This window comes from Dipodomys merriami, unplaced genomic scaffold, assembly GCF_024711535.1.
Source record: "Dipodomys merriami isolate MVZ:Mamm:240054 unplaced genomic scaffold, mDipMer1.0.p SCAF_545, whole genome shotgun sequence".
In the NCBI taxonomy this organism is placed as follows: Eukaryota; Metazoa; Chordata; class Mammalia; order Rodentia; family Heteromyidae; genus Dipodomys; species Dipodomys merriami.
In genome coordinates, this window is record NW_027206119.1 from 53844 (window position 1) to 78165 (window position 24322).

At 33.6% G+C, this 24322-nt stretch overlaps 1 protein-coding gene across 10 annotated transcripts in view; it reads left to right on the forward strand.

The window, feature by feature from the left end:
- Positions 1–24322, forward strand: part of LOC138811651 (E3 ubiquitin-protein ligase MYCBP2-like) — a 193690-nt gene that overhangs the window by 51046 nt on the left and 118322 nt on the right. For 9 of the 10 annotated variants that reach the window (XM_069999343.1, XM_069999344.1, XM_069999350.1 and 6 more), the window contains 11 exons: positions 4082–4173; positions 7148–7282; positions 9159–9242; positions 11250–11346; positions 15029–15221; positions 15615–15889; positions 17616–17837; positions 20829–21020; positions 22287–22493; positions 23349–23480; positions 23875–24053. In XM_069999343.1, the coding sequence (XP_069855444.1) occupies positions 4082–4173; positions 7148–7282; positions 9159–9242; positions 11250–11346; positions 15029–15221; positions 15615–15889; positions 17616–17837; positions 20829–21020; positions 22287–22493; positions 23349–23480; positions 23875–24053 (1808 nt within the window). The remainder of the gene's footprint in view (positions 1–4081; positions 4174–7147; positions 7283–9158; positions 9243–11249; positions 11347–15028; positions 15222–15614; positions 15890–17615; positions 17838–20828; positions 21021–22286; positions 22494–23348; positions 23481–23874; positions 24054–24322) is intronic. The other variant, XM_069999345.1, reaches the window with a different exon arrangement.

Below are 24322 nucleotides of genomic sequence, written 5' to 3' on the forward strand. Positions count from 1 at the left end.
TATCTGTGGTTCTAGTTACTCTGGAGGTGAAGATAGAAGGACCGGGGTCTAAGGCCAGCATGGACAAAATTAGTGCAAGACCCTCTCTGATAAACTAACATCAAAAGATGTGGGAGCTGGGCACAGTGATAGAGAGCTTTCGTGGCAAGCACCAGATTCAACATTCAACCCCTAGTACTGCAAACGAGAAAAAGAATTACAGATTGACCACACCTATTTGTTTCCAAAAGAGCCAGCAGTTATTCTATTCATTATGTTTATTTTTTCAAAATTCACAAAGTTGAATATTTTACTTCTCAACTTACCCATTTTTGCTCTTTAAACAGTTGGTGCCTTAATTTCAAGCAGGCTTCACAAATTATTTTCTTGTATAACAATGTAAAATTTAATAAAAGACTTCCAAATATTGAATGGAATGAGACATATCTCATATACAAAATGAAAAGCAACTGAAATTTTTCCTTTGTAAATTTAAGAACACAGTGTTTTAAGTTGGGTGTTTAGGATTTAATGAAAGAATGATCAACTATGCACCCTTCAAGCAGCATTTTTTTTAAACCAAAGGTGGATTAAACATTGGGAATTAAGTTAATTCTTTTTGTGTTTCTTTTCATGCATTTTTTTTCTTTTTTTATTTTTTTTGGGTCCGGTCATGGGGCCTAAACTCTGAGCCTGGGCACTGTCCCTCAGCTCTTCAGCTCAAGGCTTGAGCCACAGTGCCACTTCCAGCTTTTTTTCTTTTTGCTTATGTGGTGCTGAGGAATTGAACCGAGAGCCTCATGCATGCAAGGCAAGCGCTCTACCACTGAGCCACCTTCCCAGCCCTTCATGCATTTTTTTATTGTTATGGTAAAGGTGGTGTACAGAAGGGTTAGAAAAATAAGATAAAGAATGTATTTCTTTGTGATCAATGTCACCCTTTCCTTCCTTCACTACCGGTTTTTCTCTCCACAAGTTGCACATCTGCTTATATACAATAATGTTTATTGAAATGAACTCTAGGAAATGGAAACAATAAGTATTTTTTCTTTACTACTGTTTTTTTGTTTTCTTTTTTCTTGTTCATTTATCTGTCTTTGGGATGGTAAGGGGGTCACAGAAATGGTGGGAAAAAGGGTGAATAAACGCAGCAGTAGTTCTCACTAGACACTATGTTAACAAAAGATTTTCAATTAAAAATCCTTTTCTGTTGAGATATTTTCTTAGTTTTTCAACAGTATCTAAAAATCGTATTAATAGATTGAAGCTCTATAAAAACCAATTTTTTAATTGAAAAACCTATTCTAAAGAATGTTTATTATAGTATGCATATTTAAAAAACTCAGGTAGAAATTAGAATTAATTTAATAAATTATAGATTATAGGACTAGACTAGTGATTAAGGGCACCTATAGCACACCTATGTTGATATTAAGATAAATAGTAATTTTAGTCTGGCTTATCTCAGTGTAGCTCATTCAGAGTGTTGTTTTTTTTTTTCCAGCATGATTTGATTTATCTTTAAGCCAGAGAAGCAGCCTTAATGAGCAATGTAGTTTTAGTTGTAATGCCTAGTAAGCTCTTTGAGAAGATACATACTGGCTCTGAGAAATTTTTTTGATAGTTTTGATTATCACAGTGAGTAGAGTTATCTTCATTGTTTAGTAGTTATGTCAGAGTTATAGAACATTTCCATATCTGTTATTTTATATTGGACCATTCTCTAGGATTAATCTTGCCTATGTAATGTATAGAGTAAGGACTTCCTGCAGTCTTTTTTTCTTCCTTAAACTTTCTAAGGTAGATATATTTTTTCTAGCTCTTCCTTTTTTTTATATTGTTCTGTTTTTATACTTTTGTATGTTTCTTCAGTATTTACATATTGTATTCTATTCTCCTTGGCCACTAAAGATTAGAATTCTACTAGATACAGCCAAAGGCCTGCCTTCTTCACACATTTTCTCCACAACTTTTGCCAGTCCTGGTGCTTGAACTCATGGCCTGAGCACTGTCCCTGAGCTTCTTTTTATTCAAGGCTAGTGCTGTACCACTTGAGCCACAGCACCACATCTAGCTTCTTCTGCTGTGGAATGGAACCCAGGGCTTCATGCATGCTAGGCAAACACTCTACCACTACATTCCCAGCCCTCCACAACTATCTCGTGTAAGTCCCAATTTCAGTAGTAATCAGCATTCCATAATACCAAAATTTATATCTCAACTTAGATTTCTTTGGCCCATTTTCATGTGTTTTTGTTTGTTTATTTGTGCCAGTACTGGAGCTGGAACTCCAGGGTGCTGTTCCTGAGCTCTTCAGCTCAAGGCTAGCGCTTTACCACTTGAGCCACAGTGCCACTTCGTTTGTTTTGTTTTGTTTTGTTTTTGGTCTTGGGGCTTGAACTCAGTGCCTGGGTGCTATCCCTCAGCTCTTCAGCTCAAGGCAAGTGCTCTACTACTTGAGTCACAGCGCCACTTCCAGTTTTCTGGTGGTTATTTGGAGATAAGAGTCTCATGGACTTTACTGCTTGGGCTGACTTTGAACTATGATCCTCAGAACTCAGCCTTCTGAGTAGCTAGGATTACAGGTGTGAGCCACCGGTGCCTGGCTCACTTCTGGTTTTTTTTGAGGATAATTGGAGATAAGTCTTACAGCTATTTCCTGCCCAGGCTGACTTTGAACTACTGTCTCAGCCTCCTGAGTAGCTATGATTATAGGAGTAAGCCAGCAGTGCCCAGCTTTTCATGTAAATGTTTTAAAATCACATAGTTATCCCTTAGTCATTATTTCTCCACTGATTTAATGTTCTTCCCTTAAGACGTGCTTGTCTTTCAGGAATCCCTACCTCATAAATAGTTGGACAAGCCAGAAACTATCTCTTATCGAACACTCCAAATCTCTCCCGTTACCACAAAGTTAGTGTTATAAATAGCAGTGTGTTAGTCATCTATCTGGTCTCTTGATTTTTATGTTTCAACTAGATTTCTTATTCTATTACTACTACTACTACTACTACTACTACTACTACTACTACTACTACTACTACTGTCTTTAAGTAGTTGTACACAGGGATTTCAATTCACCATGTCAGTTTATGACATCTTGATCAATGTCATTTGGAAAATTTTATCAGAGTCACTAGGTGACTGAAGGTGCCATGATCAGAACAAGAAAGGCAAGAAGAGAAAGAGATTAATCATTTCAGAGCTAATAACATTGAGCTGCCTGGAGGTTTCAGTGACTGTTGACAATAACATTCATGCTGGAGACAGGTGTCCAATCATGAGACATATTAAAAAAATTATACATCTAGCTTAATACATGCCCTGGAAATTTTAATGCATTGCAATGTTTTATCTGCTTTTGTCGTAGCTCCCCTCCAGATCTCTCTAGAGAGAGAGGAAAAAATGTTTTGTTTTATATGTATTAGTAAATTTTTTAAAAAGACCTCTTCCCTCATAATCCTTTTTCCCCCTTATTTAGACTCACTTTCCTCTCTTTTTCCCTCCATGTTCTTTCTCTCTCCTTGTATGCCATATTAATTTTAACTGTTTTTGGTAAGGGTTCTTTTGTTACTTCTCTTTCTTCACAGCTAATATTTTTCTAGTCATTTTGCTAGTCATTTTCTAAGTATTTCATAGGATTACTTTAATTTCACAACTATTATGAAATAGTAAATTGTTTATATGGATGAAGATACTAGGTCCTAGGATCTTGTATCTAAAAAATGGTGAAACAAAATTCTATCATATGAAAATTCTTTTAGATAAAGTGCTGGATTGAGTTGTCTCACCATTCTTTTTATGTTTATAGTCCCACTTCATTATATTGGATACAACATTTTGTAGAATAGAGCTATCCTAGTATTTGACCTAATAGATAAATTAGAAAGTCTGAAATTAATATAGTCCTTAAAACATTGTCTATTTCTAAATTTAAATATCTGTATGATTCACTTAGCAATTAAAAAATTTAAAAAGCACATGCTCAGATTTTTCATATTCGATATAGCAGTGTCTAATGGAAGTGCACAAAATGATAAACATATGATTGAGACTTATACAACTAAAAGAGCTGGGAAGATATATTTTTCTTTTTCTTCAGCTGTTTGAATTGGGTCCTGATGGAGGAGATCATGAAACTGATGGAGACCTTCTTGCAGAGACTGATGTGTTGGCTTATGACTGTGCTGCTAGGTAAATGTTTTGCTTATTCATTGTAGTATTTATGTACTTAAAATAAAAATTCATTATGAGGGGCTGGGAGGGAAAAACAGGGAGAACATGAAGGAAAAGGTGGCAGTGTCCAAAAAGAAATGTACTCATTACTTGACTTACGTAACTGTAACCACTCTGTACCATCACCTTTACAATAAAAATAAATACATAAATAATAAACAATTATTACAAATAATATACATATAGCTTTAAAAGGAAGGCTTTAATAATCTGCTATTTTTAAAATTTTTATTTTTTGGTTATGTGGTACTGAGGAATTGAACCTATGGCCTTAATGTGGCCTAAGCAATCACTCTACCACTAAGCCACCACTCTACCCATAATCTGCTATTTATAGACTTGAGAAATTAAGTTATATACATTGTACCTTCCTTAGTGAAGATGAGGATATATTCTAAGAGACATATTATACAATGTTGTTCTTGTGCAGATGTCATGCAGTGCACTTACACAATCCTAGATGACATACCTATTAGATACTTTGGGTGTATGGTAGAAACATCACCCACATATGTGACTTATCAAAACATTAGATGGCATATGGTTGAATTAGGAAATTTACTGCTTTTAGGAAATGCTACATTAACAAATATTCTCCGTGATTTTATTTCACAAGAAAAATTAAGTGATTAAAACTAAAGATAAAATGGAAATACATATTTTTGTACATTTTTATTTTTGTGAATCAGAAAAAGGAAACCTAGTTTTCTAGTGTTCTCATGACTGATAGCATTTATTACCTGTAACATTTTTATATGCAGGGTCAAGTAGACCACAGTTAAATCACTTTTGTCCTCTGACATCATTTCTATGGTAATGTTTGATAATGCACTTTAGGAGGGGACCAGCTATACTGAAGACTCTGGGAGCTTACTAAAGTCAGTATATCTATGAAAGCTTATTATGTAAGAGGAGAACTATCAGCCCTCAACACTGCACATGACAAATTAGCATTTCGAGCCACAAAATGTTAGGAGGAAAAATATAAACTGATATTTTCTAATAATATTAGTAACTCTGCTGGGCATCAGTGGCTCATGCCTGTAATCCTTGCTGTTCAGGAGGCTGAGATCTAAAGATTACAGTTCGAAGCCAGCCTGAGGGGAAACTCCTGAAGACTTTTTATCTTCAATAAACTATTCAGAAAAATCTGGACATGGTGCTGTGGCTCAAGTGGTAGAGTGCTAGTCTTGATCATGAAGAAGCTTAGTTAAGACAGTGCCCAGGCCCTGAGTTCAAGCCCCAGGATCAGCAAAAAAAAGTAAAACATTAAGAGTGGTAAGAAATCTTGTGAAGTGTACATAGACCTCTCCTTAGTGAAAATGTATATTTTCTGAACTAAGGATTTTGTTTTTACCAGTTACATACTTTTGAGAATTTAAGAGTGGATCTAAAGACAAACGTGGTAAATTTTTTTAAGCATTCATTAATATTAATATATTTCTCAGTCATCTTTAATGTTTTATATTCAAATGCTCCTGAGGGGAAATTTCAATAACTTTTATTAATTTTCACCAAGGTGTATATACCATTGTCATTTAGTATTTTTTAGCATATAATTATGAATCAAGGAAATAATATATGAATTCACATCTGAATTTCTTAATTAGCATAAAGCAGGACCAGACTCTGTTTTTCTTCTTTTGTTCAGTACTGATGTTTTGAATTCAAAATCTTGTGCTTAATATTAGTAGACAGGCATCATACTACTTGAAACATACTCAAGGACATTTTGCTTTTAGTTATTTTTCAGACCGATTTTTTTATCCAGGTTGCCCTCAGACCACCATGCTCCTGTGTTCAGTACCTATGTAGCTAGGATTACAGGCATGCAGCAACATGCCTAGCTTATTCTTGAGAAAGATATATTCTAATATGGTGTGCTGGGGATAGAAAGCTGGGCTGTGTTTAAGCTGTGATCCTCCTATTGCCTCCTCCCATAGAGCTGGGATTGCATCTTTTTTTTTTTTTTTCTTTTTCAGACCCAGATTTTAAAAGGTAGAATTAGAATTTTTACATGTTCTACATATTATTCTTCTCCATCTACTACACTGCCATTTTCTGATCTTCTCTTGTGCTTTCTTAGCTCCATAGAATGTTTACAATCATTCTATCCTCTCCTTAAATTCTCTTTGTTTTTCTCTCAGTAACACCTACAACCGATTGCTTAAACTCTGTCACGTAGATTTCTGCAATTTGATTGGGCCTTTAGCAAGTACCTTTGTGTAGATACAAGTCTTTACTCTCCCCCCAAATTAATAAAATTTGTTGTATAGTTACTTTAACAGGCTCCATTCCTGGCATGTTATCTAAATTCACTTATTTTAAGAACAACTCAGTGTTACAGACATTATTTGTATCCTAGTTTTCAGATAAAGATCTGAGATATAAGGGGTCTCACAGTCAACAAGTGACAAAGCTAGGCATTAACTAGGTCACTTTACTCCAGAGCAATTTTTCTAACATATTTTAATTATCTCAGGAAGAAGAGTTTAATTAAATAAATGAACTTTAATGCTTAAATTTCCATTTTTGGTAAAATGTTTGTGCTTATTTTTTAAAGTAATCTAAAAATTTTGTTTTCTTAAAATATGACTGTTTATAAGATTTAAGCATGTAGAGTTTTAAAAGGTGAAAAAGAAGTTATTTCAAACACCCTAACACAAGGAACTATTATGTTTGTGTTCCTCTCCAGAATTTTTAAAACAAGTTTTAATATTGTCTAAAAAGTCTTATTTCAGATTTTTATTACAAGGGATTTAAAAATGAATATATATGACAAATAAGTACAGAGAAATTTAATTTTTTTTTTGGTCGGTCATGGGACTTGAACTCTGGGCCTGGGTGCTGTCCCTAAGCTCCTCAGCATAAGACACACACTCTACAAGTATAGAGGAATTGACTTTGACTCTCAAATTAATTTTTTTCTCAGAGAAAAATATGCTATGATGTTTGATGAACCAGTTCTCCTGCAAGCTGGATGGTGGTACGTTGCATGGGCTCGAGTGTCAGGACCCAGTAGTGACTGTGGGTCTCACGGGCAAGCTTCTATTACCACAGATGATGGGTAAGCAGATTGTGGAAGATTTACTTCTACTACTCACATTTTTGTTTCAGGAATATTGTTCTGAAGGCTCTAAAAACTTCTAGTAAGATGAAAAGTTTAATTGGCATGTAGAGCATAATAGAATTCTAATGATGAAATTTAGGTCTAACCTCACATGCGAGTTGGCCAAGGTTGCCAAGTTAAGGTCTAGCTAGAGCATCTTTTCAGGTAACATTTCTGTGTATTTCTGGGTTTTGTTTAAAAGCCCTTTCTTTAACCAAATTAGAAGTTACATAGAGGAAGATGACAAGGGTAGTGAGGAATTTGGAGCTATAATAAAAATGAAGATACTTAAAATTTTTATTTGGTAATGCATATATAAACAGTTTATAAATTACAAAGCTTCTTTGTATGGCATAGTATTTTCATGCTATACAGTAAAAAAAAAATTTTACCACCTAAAATTAACTTTAAAAAAAATTTTTTTTGTCGGTCGTGGGGCTTGAACTCGGCCTGAGCACTGTCCCTGACCTCTTCAGCTCAAGGCTAGTGCTCTACCACTTGAGCCACAGCGCCACTTCCGGTTTTCTAGTGGTTTATTGGAGATAAGAGTTTCACGGACTTTCCTGCCTAGGCTGGCTTTGAACCGCAATCCTCAGATCTCAGCCTCCTGAGTGGCTAGGATTACAGGTTTAAGCCACCAGCACCCGGCTAAAATAACTTTCTTGTGTAGAGTGATTTTCATTCTATGAAATACTTTTTAAAAAATTATTGTAAAGGTGATGAACAGGGTATAAAATGCTTTAATATGCATTTTCTCTTTTGCTTTCTTTAATAACTCTGTGAAAGGATATTAGCTCCAGTTTTTATTTAAGGAACTAAATAACAAACCATGAACTGGTTTGCTCAGTGATTTGACTATTACCATGTGGCTGAACCAAATCTAGATCCAGAATCTATTGACTCTAATCCTACTATTCTTTATACTTATTGTTCTGGTACATGTGTTTGGAAGGACAAAGAATTTCAACTTACTTGTTATTTCTCTTGAATGAAATAAACTTTGAAATAGATAGGATTAATAGTATATTTCTATTTAATTCAACTCAGAACAGCTGACCAAAGAAAGAACAAACTGATTTATGAGATGAAGTTTAGTCTCAAGGAGACTGCTATAGTAAAATTAAATCAGTTGTATGTGTCTCTTTTAATTTACTCTAAGATTGTTCACTAGAACTGAGGAAACTTCTGTGGCCCTGAACTGTTTGATTCCTATATACAGTTCATTTGCACATGGTACTTAGATGCTAAAGCCTGAAATGCACCTAGTGAAACAGATTATATACTTTATGAGTGAAAATCTTTTTTTAACACTTTTCTTCTAAATAAGGGAAGGGGTGGTTTGAAGCGTGGTGAAGATGTTGAAGGGATGACACAGATTTAAGATGCATTTATAAGTGAACTGTTTTGTTAATTGGCAAAAAAATACATACCTATAAATTAAGAAAAGCAAGGGAAGAGTTAGGTTGGGAGAAATGGGTGAGAATGTTGAAAGGGGTGACATTGATTAAGAGGCACTGTATCATAGATGTCTTTATTGAATAGCAACTGTTTTGTATAACTACTTAAAGATTATAAAAATACACAACAAAATCCACCTTCTTTTCTGAGATAAAAATTAAGCTATAAGACTGAGAGCGACTAGGAAAGCTACTCATTTTATTAAGTTACTCAGTTATAATCAGGGCAGTTTCTTTTTGCTTTTGCTTTTCTCTTTAAAAAATGAGTAGTTTTCATTGATTTAGGATTTGAAAACATGATTGCTAAATTTATTGTTTCTTTTCATGAATCTTAGATAATACCGTTTTGGTATCATTGTTATTTTTTCTCTTTATAGAGTTGTTTTCCAGTTTAAGAGTTCAAAGAAATCAAATAATGGTACAGATGTTAATGCTGGTCAGATACCCCAATTATTATACAGGTATTTTAACATGTTTCTAGTTAATAGATGTTTTATATTTTATTATATTGAAGTATAATCATTTAAAATATATGACATAGAGATTTTACTGAAGCATCTAATAAAGTTAAATATATTGACATAAGTGTAGCTAATTTCACAAAAATATTTAGCTCAGTTTGCATTTTGTAATTTAGTTTGTATCATGCTTATGTTATTTATCTGGTGATAGAATGAATTGGAAAATCCCTTATCATTGATGAATTTCTCACTTTATTGAAATATTGAAAAATAACTTCCTCATTTGATATTTATTACCTTTTAAACGTTATTTAGTATTTTTATCCGTTCACTGTAATTTAGACACACATATAGAGGCCTATGCAAGTATGTGTGTATGCCTACTTCTTGACTATTACAATATTAGAATAAAGAATTCAAATGCATATAAACTTATTCTCAGTAGTGTAATTTTTTACTCTAAGTTATAAAAATCAGAAAAAAAGACTGTTTCCTTATCTTCCTTTCCAGTAATCACTAAAAGAACCTGAAAGTTAAAAGCCTCAGTTTTCCCAAGAAAGAATGTTTAAAATGTAACCTATTACTGTTTTTGTTTATAACGTGTAGTATTATGAACATAACAAGTTTTGTTGTGCTACTTATAGGAACTATTGATGAATAACTTTTTAAAAATAACTTTTTAATAGCAGCATTAGTAGAGTATGTAACTTTTATGCTTTTATCTTTTTATGTTTTTTATATTTTTAACTTCACTAGCTATAGATCTGACAAAAGCCCAAAATCCAAATTATACAAGGTGCTCAAGAAACTAACCCTCATTCCCCCAATAAACTAATCAATAAATGGCAAAGGAACTAAAAGAAACTTCTCATAAGGAAAAGTAAGATTGGCCAATAAACACATGAGGAAATATTCAACATCCCTGGCCATAAAGGAAATGCAAGTCAAAACAACATTGAGATTCTATCTCACCCCAGTCAAATTAGTCAACCTCCAGAATTTGAACAATAGCAAATATTAAAGGAACCCTGTTGCATTGTTGGTGGGAATGTATACTAGTACAAACACTTTGGATGGTGGTTTGGAGATTCCTAAAAAAAAAAAACCCCAAAAACCCTAAACATAAAACTATCCTATGATCCAGTATCTCTCTTGGGCATCTACTTATAACATTACAAGCCAGGATATGGTAAAGACACTTGTACATCTTGTTCAGTGCTGTACTATATGTATTATTCACAATAGACAAGTTATGAAAATAGCCTAGATGCCCTACAATAGATGAGTGGATCAGAAAATGTACTATATACAATACCATTGTACTCGTCCATCAGAAGAATATTATGTCATTTTCAGAGAAATGGATGGATCTAGAACAAATCATGTTAAGTGCAGTAAGCCAAGTTCCAAAAGACAGAGGGCACATATTTTCTGTCATATGTAGAAGCTAGGTCTAAACTTCATCTAAACATGATAAATTATATAGAGCTTTATGCGTTTACATACGAAGGGGAGGAATCCAAAGTTGTAACTTACTCCTCTTAGCATTTAAACGAATTCCAAGAAGTAGAAAAATGTTTTTGGTTGTTCTTTTGTTTTTTGTCTTTTTTTCTTTGGCGGGGAGTGAGTAAAGGGTGGGACAAAGAAATGGAGGAAAGAAGGGTAAGCAAATGAAGTCACTGTATTCCGTGTAGTCTATATAAAAAAATAAACTGACTTGTAGGTAGGGATGGGAAGTAGAAAGTGGGGGAAAGTGAAGGAAGGTGTGCTGTACTCACAACCTGACTTACAAAATTGTAACCTTTTTGTACAACTCTTTAAAAATAACAAAAATTATACAGAAAGAATTCATGTGATAAAAAAAATTTGTATAGCATTGGAAAATGTTTAAGAAAATATTCATATTGGCATTTTACCAGACAAAAGTTGTAATTATTTCATTATTACCAAATGTATATGTTATTAGTGTCTTCATCATAACTTTATATGCCTATCTATTGCCTTCAGACTTCCCACCAGTGATGGCAGTGCTTCCAAAGGCAAACAACAAACCAGTGAGCCTGTACACATTTTAAAGAGATCTTTTGCAAGAACTGTCTCAGTGGTAAGTAATTAAAAATTTTTCAGATCTGTTCAATTCTGAGTGTCAGTCTAACAGTTTCTCATCAGAGCTTTATAAACTCAGGTACACTTTTGTACTACTATTTGTATTATAGAAAACGATAATGTGCACTTAAGTAATGTAAATTGGAGGTTTCGATTATGTTTTTAACATGCTAAACTATCTAAATATAAAATAACTGGTAGATTTTCTAGTATACATATGCAGAAGGCATTAGAAAATGAAGGACTAGTACAAGATGTAATTGTTACTGTAATTGTTAGGAAACTAAGGAGAGTTGTGTATGTGAGAACATGCTGAACTATTGGTCCTCCCCATTATATAATTAAAGATGCACAGTGCTATTTAGGTTATAAGTGCAGAACTGTGATGTTGACCAGTAAGTCTGAGCTAATTGCTCTTTCATGTAAATTCTTATGTAATTTATCTAAGTTATATTGTCATTATTATGAATTTCTAATAAAATAAGTCATCTAAAATGCTTTGAACTGTAAGGCAGGCACTACATGAATATGTAGCTAGTTAAATGGAATTTTTCCACCAATCCTCCCACTTTTATGTAGGCAGTTTGCTTCTAGCCCTGCTTGTTGCTGTTTATTTGGACATGAAGTATAGTGAACTTTTTTTTTTGCCAATACTGGCCTTGAACTGTAATACTCCATATGTCAGCCTCTATGATTATTGAATTGGAGCCACCACTGCTCAGCTTTTTTCACCCTTTTAAAATTTAAATCATAGAATTAATATATGTGACTTATAGAAATGGGATAAAATAAAGATAGAACTATACTCACAATGTTAAAAGATTTTCCCTCTAATTTCTATTTTTTCTTACCACTATACCGACCTAGTACATGTATACTTTTATATAGACAGAGGTTATGTATGTATTTATACAGCATGTTAGACCACATTTGTTTTTATAATAGTTTTTAACTTTAAACTTTTCCTGGACATACAGCTTTCTCTGTTAGTACTTTTGACTCGATCTTTGTTTACATGTGATCCTGTAATCATATTATTTTTCAATTTTTCTTTTCATACAAGTTTATTTTTCATTTTCTTATTCTTACATTTTTTATAAGAACTTCATTAAATTACCGATAATTCTAAAACTGTGTCCATTTAAAATTAGATTTAACTTTGTCAAAATGACTTTCCAAAAGAGCTATGGTAATTTTCACACTATTCTTTGAATAATATACTCCTTGATACCTTTGTTCAATTTTAGTATGAGTTAAATATCTTTTCATGTAAATAAGAATTTTTTTGTATTCTTTTAAGTACCTTTTTTCTGTTCTTACTAATTTGTTTGTATTTATACCCAAATGGCTGTAAGGTTATTAGGTAATTATAACTTTTCATATAAGAAACTTACGCTGTCATTTCTTTAATTCGTTTTCTTTCTTTTTTGTGTGTTATTGAGGTTTGAACTCAAAATCTTGGGCTTATTATGTAGATGATCTGCCACTTGAGATATGCTCCTATCCCTATTTTCTTTTTAGTTTATTTTTCACATAGGGTCTTGCTTTTGTCCAGGCCAGTCTAGGACCTTGATCCTCTTTTCTATGCCTCTCACAGAGTAGAAATTACAGGCATGTGTCCTTATTTCCAGCTAACTTTTTGCCCATGCTGGCCTTAAATCATCCTTCAAATCTCTGCCTCCTGAGCAGCTAAGATTAGAGATATGAGCCACCATGCCTGACTATAAATTCTCTATTTGATTTACTGTTACCAGAAGTCTGTGATTTAATGGAAATGAGTGAGCAAAGTTCTCTGCTTTGAGATTCAGATTCATACAGTATCTATAATAATGTAAGTAGGATAAAACCTTCAGGCTAACTAGAATTGTGAGTAAAGTTCACCTCTAAACTCACATTGTAGCATTAAGTAAACCTAAATACAATTTTCTTTAGTATTTTTTTCTTTTTTCTTTTCTAGGTTCTTTTCTTTCCTTCCTTCCTTCCTTCCTTCCTTCCTTCCTTCCTTCCTTCCTTCCTTCCTTCCTTCCTGCCTGCCTGCCTGCCTGCCTGCCTGCCTGCCTGCCTGCCTGCCTGCCTGCCTGCCTGCCTGCCTGCCTGCCTGCCTGCCTGCCTGCCTGCCTGCCTGCCTGCCTGCCTGCCTGCCTTCCTTTCTTCCTTCCTTCTGTCCTTCCTTCCTTCCTTCCTTCCTTCCTTCCTTCCTTCCTTCCTTCCTTCCTTCCTTCCTTCCTTCCTTCCTTCCTTCCTTCCTTCCTTCCTTCCTTTCCTTCTTTCTTTTCTTTCTTATTGTAAAGATACTGTACAGAGGGGTTACAGTTACATGAGTAAGGTAAATGAGTACAGTTCCTGTTGAGCATTGTTATCCCCTCCTTTGTTTTTCCCCTACTATCCCTTCCCTCCCCATCTCCCCAACTCCTCCACCTCCCCACAAGTTGTAAAGTTCATTTTCAACATAATGCCTTCTACATTTCATTGTTACAATGGGTCAACCTGTATCTTGTTTCAGCATTTTATTTCCATTCCCCTCCCCAAATTAGAAAAATGTATATACAAGATGCAGGGCACCAAATTCTTCAGTATTTTCTACATGATTACATGATTTTTGTTTACTATTAATTTGCTTGTCCAAAATTGGCTATATTTTCTATTATAAATTTTGATATGTAGACATGAAACAACTTATTTGATACTATCACTGATGCTAATACTAAAATATTTCTGTTTTAATCATTTTGCTATACTGACTAAATAGAGTTTAATTTTCCTTTCAAATAAATTTGCATTTGTAAGTGTCTCTTTTTGTAAATGTCCTGGTGTATATGATAAGTTAGAAGACTGGTGGCAAGAAAACTATCTTTGTCACTGTTGTTTTTAATGTATTATGTGATTTTTTTTTTGTTTCTTCCCCCTTGGTATAACCCCTGTTTTCACTGTATTTGATTCTGGTGCCCTGCATCTTGTATACACATTTTTCTAATTTGGGGAGGGGAAGGGAATTAACAAAATGCTGAAAATAAGGATACAGGCTGACCCATTGTAACAATGAGATGTAAAAGACACTGTGTTGAAAAAAATCTTTACAACTTGGGGGGGGGTGGAGGGAGGAGTTGGGGAGGTGGGAACCGAAGGGTTGGTAAAAAACAAAGGAGGGGATAACAGTGCTCTTTACTCATGTAACTGTAACCCCTCTGTACAGTGTCTTTACAATAAAAAAAAATTAAAAAATCTTTTAAGAAGGTAAATGTTGGCTAGGTGCTGGTATCTCACTTTTGTAATCCAGGCTACTCAGGAGGCTGAGATCTGAGGATTATGGTTCAAAGTCAGCTGGGGCAGGAAAGTCTGTGAGACAGACAGAAATGTTGCTGTGACTCAAGTGATAGAGCACTAATCTTGAGCACAGACAGGCTCAGGGACAGAGCCTAGTCCCTGAGTTCAAGCCCCAAGACTGGCAATAAACAGACAAATAGATAAAAAAAAAAGGTCAGTGTTGAAGAACATTGTTTTTGTAAATGCCAACCTCTATTCTTAATGGTAACTTAGTAAATGAACTTTAAGACTATCCATTATTTGGGCTATAAAAATTCTTGATGTAAAGTGATTCTGAGATTACCTTTCATTTGGCTCAATTGTATGTATGTTGTCATTTGAACTCAATATTGTCTTGTTTTTCTCTTCTGTATTAGGAGTGTTTTGAATCCTTGCTGAGTATTCTTCACTGGAGCTGGACCACATTAGTCTTAGGGGTTGAAGAACTTAGAGGATTAAAAGGATTCCAATTCACAGCTACACTTCTAGATTTAGAGAGACTGCGCTTTGTGGGTACCTGTTGTCTGAGGTTATTGCGTGTGTATACCTGTGAAATTTACCCAGTATCAGGTATGATGAATTTTTAAAATTCCTTTAGAACAAAACATTTGATACATTGAGAAAGTTTAAATACAGATAACCAAGAGTTTAATTAAAATCTAGCCAATGCCTCTGAGCCACCTTGCTGAGTATATTGTGTTAACAAATGTATTATGTTAAACAAATTCTGCCTAGAAGAAATGTTTTCAAAAAGTAATTTGGACTTAATTCCTGAATCACTTTTTTTTTGTTTGGATTTTTAAAAGAAATAATTCTGGTACACATCTTAAAATTACATTATTTGTAGATTATGAGTTTTTGTGATTTTAGCTGTGTAGTAAATTGCTGATTTGTATAGATAGTTTTCATACATACATAATATTTTACTTAGCATTTTCTTTTTTCCACCTTTTTCTCTTAAAGCTGCAGGAAAAGCAGTTGTGGAAGAAACAAGCAAACTAGCAGATTGTATTGGAAAAACTAGAACTTTGTTAAGAAAAATCTTGTCAGAAGGAGTTGATCACTGCATGGTGAAGTTGGATAATGACCCTCAAGGATATCTTAGCCAACCCCTGAGTCTCCTTGAAGCTGTTCTTCAAGAGTGTCATAATACTTTTACTGCCTGTTTTCATTCCTTCTACCCAACTCCTGCATTACAATGGGCTTGCCTTTGTGATCTGCTGAATTGTTTGGATCAGGTAATTTAAGGTTGTCAAGTGTTTGCTGAGAGACCAATATAATAGTTAATCCTTTTCACAAGAAATATTGCAGTTACATCTCTTTAACCTTCAAGAGATCAGTTAAGAAATTTGGTATGTATGCCATATGATCTGACTTGAAAAGTTTATTTTCTGTTTTGTTATATTTTAGTTATAACTGACAGATGCATACATAGAGCTCCTGATTTGCGCTTTGAACCTATAGGTCTGTGTGAGACAGAAAGGGGGACAATATAGTAGTTTGTGAGAACAAAGAGAGCAGACCCTGGACTTTGATGCCTCTACATCTGCAAGAACAGAAAGGAGGGACGTGGGAGGGAATCATTACCAAACAAAATCTACAAATAATTTAGCATGACCAAGTGGGGTCTATTTTAGGAAGTACAAGTTAATTTAACTTTCAGAAATCAGAATTTGCCACATTTTTACTGAATAAAGAGCAATTTGATCTTCTTAATTGAGAAAAAAATTGACAATTGTTATATGATGATTAAAAGTTAGCAAATGTAACAAACTAAGATATAATGAAACTTCATCAGTCTGATAAAGAATGTTTATTTAAAAAATCTTCAAGCCAGGGGCCAGTGGCTCATGCCTGTAATCCCAGCCATTCAGGAGGCTGAGATCTTAGGATTGTGGTTTGAATCCATCCCAGGCAAAAAAGTCCCCATGGGACTTATCTTCAATTAACCACTCAAAACCCAGAAGTGGTACTGTGGCTCAAGTGGTAGAGGCTCTAGGATAGCCTAGACCCTGAGTTCAAACCCCACATTCAACCAAAAGAAAAAATAAATCTTCAGCTACTACCTAATGTTGAAATATTGACTATAACTCTGGGAAGAGAGAATGTGCTCTCACCACTTCAATTTAGCATTTTACTAGAAATCCTAGCTTTACCTCAGCAAGCCACTCCCTCCAATTCATTGTCACTACCAAGCTATCCCAGACAACAATAGATCCATGTACCATGATAGTGTGTTTTGCTACTTGATTTTCTGGGGTGAGATTATTTATTAGTGTATAACTTAATTTTGCTCTTATTCTCAGCCTTGCCAGCCTGATAAGATTATTTTCTTCCTTGGCTACTATAGACTGGTTTTAGCAGCTTTGATTCCCCATATTGAATGTTGCTCTGCATTTAATGATTAACTTTGTAATGCAGATACTTGAACTATGTTATATATCTATATATATCTATATGTATATGATTTCTATGAATTAGAAAAAATTTTAAGTATTTTGTTGTAAAATATGTAAGTGCTACTACATACTACTTTTTGTAAGAAAATTCTTGAATGTTGGTAGCATGCTTTTACTTTCATGAAATGTTATAGCGTAGAATTACAGTTTTCATCATTTATTATTTGAGAAATAAAGGTTATAGTGTTTCCTGGAAGTCACCTTTTGATCTCTCCCACTGAAAATAGTGCCAGAAGAGGATTGTGCAAAAGCTTTTCATTTATTGGAAGACTGGAATCTGATTTTTATTGATGATACTTCTATTTACTCATCTTCATTGTGTAGTTATAAAGTAAAACACAATCCCATAATTATATTTTAAAGTATTGGTGTAATTCTTTTTATAACAAAACAATTTGAGTGAGTGCTAAGATAATTTTTTTTAACTTTTTTATGTATCCAAAATTTTGGATTATATTTATACAGTATTTCTTGGTGGTGGGGTATCTTGCTTTGTTTTTCAAAGGATATCCAGGAAGCGAACTTCAAGACATCAAGTAGCCGACTCCTTGCAGCTGTGATGTCAGCTCTGTGCCACACTTCTGTTAAGCTGACTTCTATTTTCCCTATTGCATATGATGGAGAAGTACTGCTGAGATCTGTTGTTAAGCAAGTTAGTACAGAGAACGACTCAACACTAGTTCATCGTTTTCCTCTTTTGGTGGCACATATGGAAAAGCTTAGCCAGGTAAGTTTTTCTTAAAAATCTATCTAAACTGAGTTTATATCTCTAAGATGAAAGAAATGGAGAACTTTAGAAAAAGTGTAAAGTAAGTAGAGCTAAAACAACAGACATAGATAACATTCTTCAATAATTGCTTCTGGTTTATTCTAGAAAGTTCTACAGGGAAAACTAACTAACATGAAACCATATATACTTACTACTTAGTTGATAAGAACTTATCTGAAAGTGAAAGTGAAAAAAGTAGAAAATAGATTATAATTATTATACAGTAACAATTTATGTTGCAAGAAGAAAAATGTGAAAAAAATTTCAATGACATAAAAACCAAAAGTGATAATGACACAATGGGAAGAAAACTCAGAGAGTGAACATAATATCTTTGTAGAAATAATAAAAATAATATTAACATGGAAAACATTTTGGCCTTTAGTAATAAAATATTAATGAAACGGATATCAAAGCATTTCTAGAAAATAATGAAAAATTAATTTTTCCTTGTAAGTTTCTATGCGGTGAGACTATAAAAATGCAGCCTTACTATAAAAAAATACAGCCTGAGCAATTCCTTGGGTGTTCTTAAGAGTGAACATGATAATTTTAATCATTTGACTTCATTATTTTCTAGGATTTACCTTGGGCTACTTACTGGAACTCTTTTCTAAAATTCTAATAGCTAGTGTGTGCTGTTTTGGATTTCTATGAATCATATCAACAGACTATTAACATGATATTTTTGGGGAACCTTCTTATAATCTTGGCAGCTACTAATTAGAAATTAAAAAGGTGTAAATAAAAATAAACATGCCAATACTTTTTTTTCCTTTATCTTCCTTCATACCCAGTAAAACAGCACAGAATTCTTTATTATAGAGTATAAATGGGAACTGACTGTTATCAAAATCTAACATATCTCTATTCTAGACAAAGGAAAGATATGAGATAAAATAATTGGAGTTTCAGTTAATCAATAACTGATTAATTTATATCCAAATAAACTATATATATTAGAATTTAATCAAAATGGTATAGGGATCTTATTCAAATGCTAATAGAAATAATTTAAATTTGAGAGATTATTTCAAAGTGATTTTTGTTTGTATGTTTGAGCCAAAGATTGTATGTTAGGAATAAGAGTGTCCTACAACAATGCTCACAATGATATGAATGAAAATTGAAATAGAAAACTTCCAAATGAATTGAAAGTGTATTTTTTGTTTTTTTCATATACTGTAATTTGGTGGTATATCTACTTATGATACTATGCATGTTACATTCAGATTATATTTACTTATGACACGTATTTTGTTTTTTGTTTTGTTTTTGTCCATTCTGAGGCTTAAACTCTGGGTCTGAGCCCTGTTCCTGAGCTTCTTTTGCTCAAGGTTAGCACTCTACCACTTGAGCCACAGGGCCACTTCTGACTTTTCTGTGATTTAATTGGAGACAAGAATTTCACAGAATTTCCTGTGTGGGCTAATTTCAAACCTCAATCTTCAGATCTCCTGAGTAGCTAGAACTATAGGCATAAAACACCAATTCCTGGCTTAAAAGTGTGTTATTTATATAAACGATTTGCCTTCATAACAGACTGGCTTAACTTTGAGGTCCCTTTTTATCCAGATTTTTTTTGATTTCCTGGAGTCTGTACTGTATATTATAAAGCAATAAGGAATGTAATTGTTGTGGCAAAACTTTCCCAGAGGGCAAAATAATGTTTTTTTTGTTGTTGTTGTTTTGAGCTATTGTAAGTAATACCTTTAATTTCATACTCAAATTGGTTGTTAACTTTCCTTTTAATTTTTTTTTTAGAGAAAGTGAAAAGGTTTATTGGTTATTGTGGCCTCCTAATAAAATTGAATGCATTTATTCTATGTCTCCTGTGAGTTTGTATAGATATACATATGTATGTATATATGTATATATATCGTAAAGGTGGTAAAGAATTTCTGTGTGGCCATCAACTAAATTAATATTTTCCAGTATTCTGAAAAATACTTTTTGTTTTAACATAGACTTATATTTTCTTATAATTTTTTTATTGGCAAAGATTGAATATTTATATTTTCTCAGAAATTGAATACAATAATAATTGTAAAAGCTGCCTTGGATTATGTATATGTACAATAGAATTTAGTGGTTGCTTATGCCTGTAATCCTAGCTACTCAGGAGGCTAAGATATCATGATAGGGGTTCAAAACCAGCCTGGACAGGAAAGTATGTGAGATTCTTATCTCCAGTTAACCACCAAAAAGCCAGAAGTGGAGGTGTAGTTCAAGTGGTAGAGCACTACTCTTAAGCAAAAAAGCTTAGCTTCAGTGCCCAGGCCTGAGGAGCAATGTGTACATGTACACACACACACACACACACACACACACACACACACACACACACACAATTAACATTGTAAATAAATGATTTTCATAGACTGTTTAGGATAGCTGTGTCTCTATACATATTTCAGAAATAATTAATTGAAGTATCCTATAGGAAAAAGAATTTAAATGGAAAGAGTAGTTTTACATCTGTGACACAAGATTATTACTGAGAAGACCAAAAATGAACTCAGTACTGGTAGTTGACCCTGTAATCCTAGCCACTTAGGTGGCCTAGTGTTGAAAGATCTTGGTTCAAGCCAGGCTGGGAATAAAAATTTCTAAGACTTCATATCTAAAAATAACAAGCCAAAGCCCAGCTGGAGGCTGGCTCAACCGATGGGTACCAGCTGAGCGATAAAGCAAGCAAAATAAGTACAAGGCTCTTGAGTTCAAACCCCAGTATCCCTCCCTCCCTAAAGAAGAATAAAGACTCAAAGCTAATAAAAAAAAAACAAACATCATGTTAAAAAATGATACTATTAGATTACACAAGAGCCTAACAAAAAGCAAGAATCTGGCTTTTAAGGGCTTAGTAAAAAGAGAAAAATTTTCAACTGAATGCTCACATGAAGGAAAACAAAGCAATACTATAACACTTTTTCTTCTCCTGTCATGAAGAGTGAAGAAAATATCTCAGGGATGACAAGTTTCCGTGAAGTTCTAGAGAAAATGCTGGTTATTGTTGTACTGCCAGTCAGGAACAGCCTGAGGAGAGAAAATGAGCTTTTCTCCTCCCACCTGGTCTCTAACACGTGTGGATTGTTGGCCAGCATCGTCAGTGAACTGACAGCATCTGCCTTGGGATCTGAGGTAATGAGTTATATTTTGAGATTAAGTAAGTAACACATGTTTAAATTTTGTTTCCTTTTTTGTATACTTTGGCATTTTAGAAACAAATTTCAAACTAGAATAGCAATAGCACTACACAGTTAAAAAATTTCCTTTGAATTCACCATTTTCTTGCCTCTTTGATACCCCTTGTCTGTTTCTTTATTATTAGAATCATTCTCATGTGTATTGTTCAGTGACAGCAAGTACATTCACCTTATATAACTGCTGTTCAAAGTTTTAAATGTATCAAATGTTATTGTTTGAGAAAATCCCTATGAAATAATTTTAAATGCCTTTTATATATCTGTAAATTATTTTTCTTCAATATATAGTATATATGATATAGTATGTATAGATTCATAGTGATATTTAGGTTTCAGAATTTCTGAATGGTCAACTGGAGAAAAATTTTAATGTTTTTCTCTGGAAAGAATTTCGTAGGTTTATTGGTTAGGTTAGACCTTGAACTAAGAGGCTGTTGACAACCTGGGCAGAAAATGTTTATTTTAAATCTTCACTCAGTCTATAATATATCTTATTTCATATTAAACTCTTCTAATGAGTACTGAAGGATTATCCTCGGTGAACTTGGTTTTTTAATCAAAATGAATGATAAAAAATTATAGGACACCCAATATTATATAACCTTAAGAGTTAGCTACCAAAGTCCTGGTGTAGATTTCTATATTTCTTTGTCAGATCAGTTTCTAAATCTTGCTATATTCATAAATATCAGTCATTTCTTCTCTTTTATCATAAAAATGTCACTGTTTACCTCAGTGCTATTCAAACTTTGGAAACAGTCTCTATTCTGTAAATCTTAACTGGAAATTAATAGACCAGAGAGATGGTCTAGATGAAGAATGAAAGTGTGAATATATATCTTAAACCTATCTGCAGAATTCTGGAACTCTGTGTAATATACGTAGAAAACTACTGGCCTGTAGAATGCTAAATTTTTGGTACCAAAATGAGTTGCTATTGCTATTAGTATGTTGCTACTGTGATAACATTTGGACCTTGTAAGTTAAATGTTTGACTGAGAAAATACTCTCATGGGATATTAATTTGTGACTTGGGAATGATCAAATCTTGCATTAATATGGGTTAATAGCCTAATAAAATACTTCTTTAGGAAGACGTAAACCCATTGTATTATTTTATCAGACTGGATAGTTTTGTTACAGATGTTATTAGTAACACTCAAAAACAAACTACTCATGTGATTGTGTGTGTTTTTCATAGGTTGATGGGCTTAATTCTCTCCATTCTGTAAAAGCCAGTGCTAACCGATTCACCAAAACAAGCCAGGGAAGAAGTTGGAACACAGGGAATGGGTCCCCTGATGCAATCTGTTTTTCAGTAGACAAGCCTGGAATAGTTGTGGTTGGGTTCTCTGTTTATGGAGGAGGTGGGATTCATGAATATGAATTAGAGGTGTTGGTTGATGATGTAAGTATCATAGCATTCATTCTGCTATATGGGCTATATGTCAGAGCTGGTGGGTCCAGAGCAAGCTATACATAGATGGACAACATTAAATTCAAAGAGTGAAAGGGAAAGATTTTAATTGTAATTGAAAACTAGAAAGTATATAGCTAAGCCTCTAATCATAAGTCTGAATACTTTCGTTTTTGCTGTTGTCATTTTTCATTAAATGAGGTTAGCGTTCAGGTGACTTATTACCTCTGTTAGTGATAAAGCTGTTTTGTCAGAGTGCTAATGAATATTCTTAGTGAATATAACTTATTGATTGATTTAGATACTGTTAATATATTCTCAAAATCAAAGTGTTTGGGTTTTATAGTTGTATTATAATAACACAGTTATTATGTAAATTATTTTCTAATAAATAGCGATCTATCTGTAACTTGATATTTTGAGCAATTAATTTGAACTAACTCTCTAATTCATTAAGCTCTGTAAGTACTCTTCTTATGAAGGAGTTATAATAGTTTAAGACCTCATGTGCTAATCTCTTCAGGAAATAAGAGAAAATGAACAGTTTAAAGTACCTGGAAAGTTAACTGCTAGCTAGGCATAGTGGTAAGCCTAGCTATTTGGGAAACAAGGCAGGAGGAAGGAAGGCAAAAAGAGGGGTAAAAAAAGTAGGAAGGGGAAAAGAGGGTATAGGAGAAGGATACCCTAGGTTAAATTTCTAGCACTTAAGAAAAAAGGAGGGAGGAAAAGAGGGAGACAGGAAAGAGGTAGAGATAGAAACTGCTTTAAAAAAGCTAACTGTAAGTCAAGATTGTTCATACAATGAAATTAAGAGTTTGGTGGCTTTTGTTTTGATGTCTTCGTTAGAGTGAGCATGCAGGAGATTCCACTCATTCCCACAGGTGGACATCTCTAGAATTAGTCAAAGGAACTTACACAACAGATGATTCACCCAGTGACATAGCTGAAATCAGACTTGATAAAGTTGTTCCCTTAAAGGTAATTTTTAAAAGTTTTGTTTCTTTTGTGTGCAAGAGATACTATGTACTTCAAAAACTGAGACGTATTCCATGAATTTTCATAATTAGATAGGGCTTTTCCTAAGTTATTATTTATGTGTGACATTGTAACAGTGGGCAGAAGCTAGCTATACTAGTATTCAAATTCTATTTCCCTACTAGCCAATTATTTCTTTAAGGATTAATATAATTAAGCCATATATTTAAGATATTTATCATATTTGATTCATTGAGAACTCAATAATATCATCTATAAATAGAACAAAGAGTTCAATAAAATTGCCCAGTTTTACTTATAGAATTCTTTTATCTCCTGTACATTATAAATAAATATAAACATCTGTTTACATCTGTTTTACATCTTTCTCTTAAAGGAAAGTATTAAATATGCTGTGCGCTTGAGGAACTATGGAAGCCGTACAGCCAATGGTGATGGAGGAATGACCACAGTTCAGTGCCCCGATGGTGTGACCTTTACATTCAGCACATGCAGCTTGAGCAGTAATGGCACAAACCAAACTAGAGGACAGATTCCACAGATACTCTACTATAGGTAGGTGCATCTACAGAGAGATATGGTAAAATATTCTAAAGTCCTGTAACATACAATATACTACCAAGGTCATTTTTATTGTTGTTGTTGAAATATAATTCAGGTCTTTGTTAAATGTTTGTCAAAGAGGAAATTGGTCTTATTTAAAGTAGCATCTTCTGATACCAAAGCTTTGTTTTCCTTAAAGGCCCTTTTCAATTTGTGAAGCTAAGTAATTACTGACAACTATAAATAAGAGGCTTACTTATTAAACTTAACAATAGAATAAA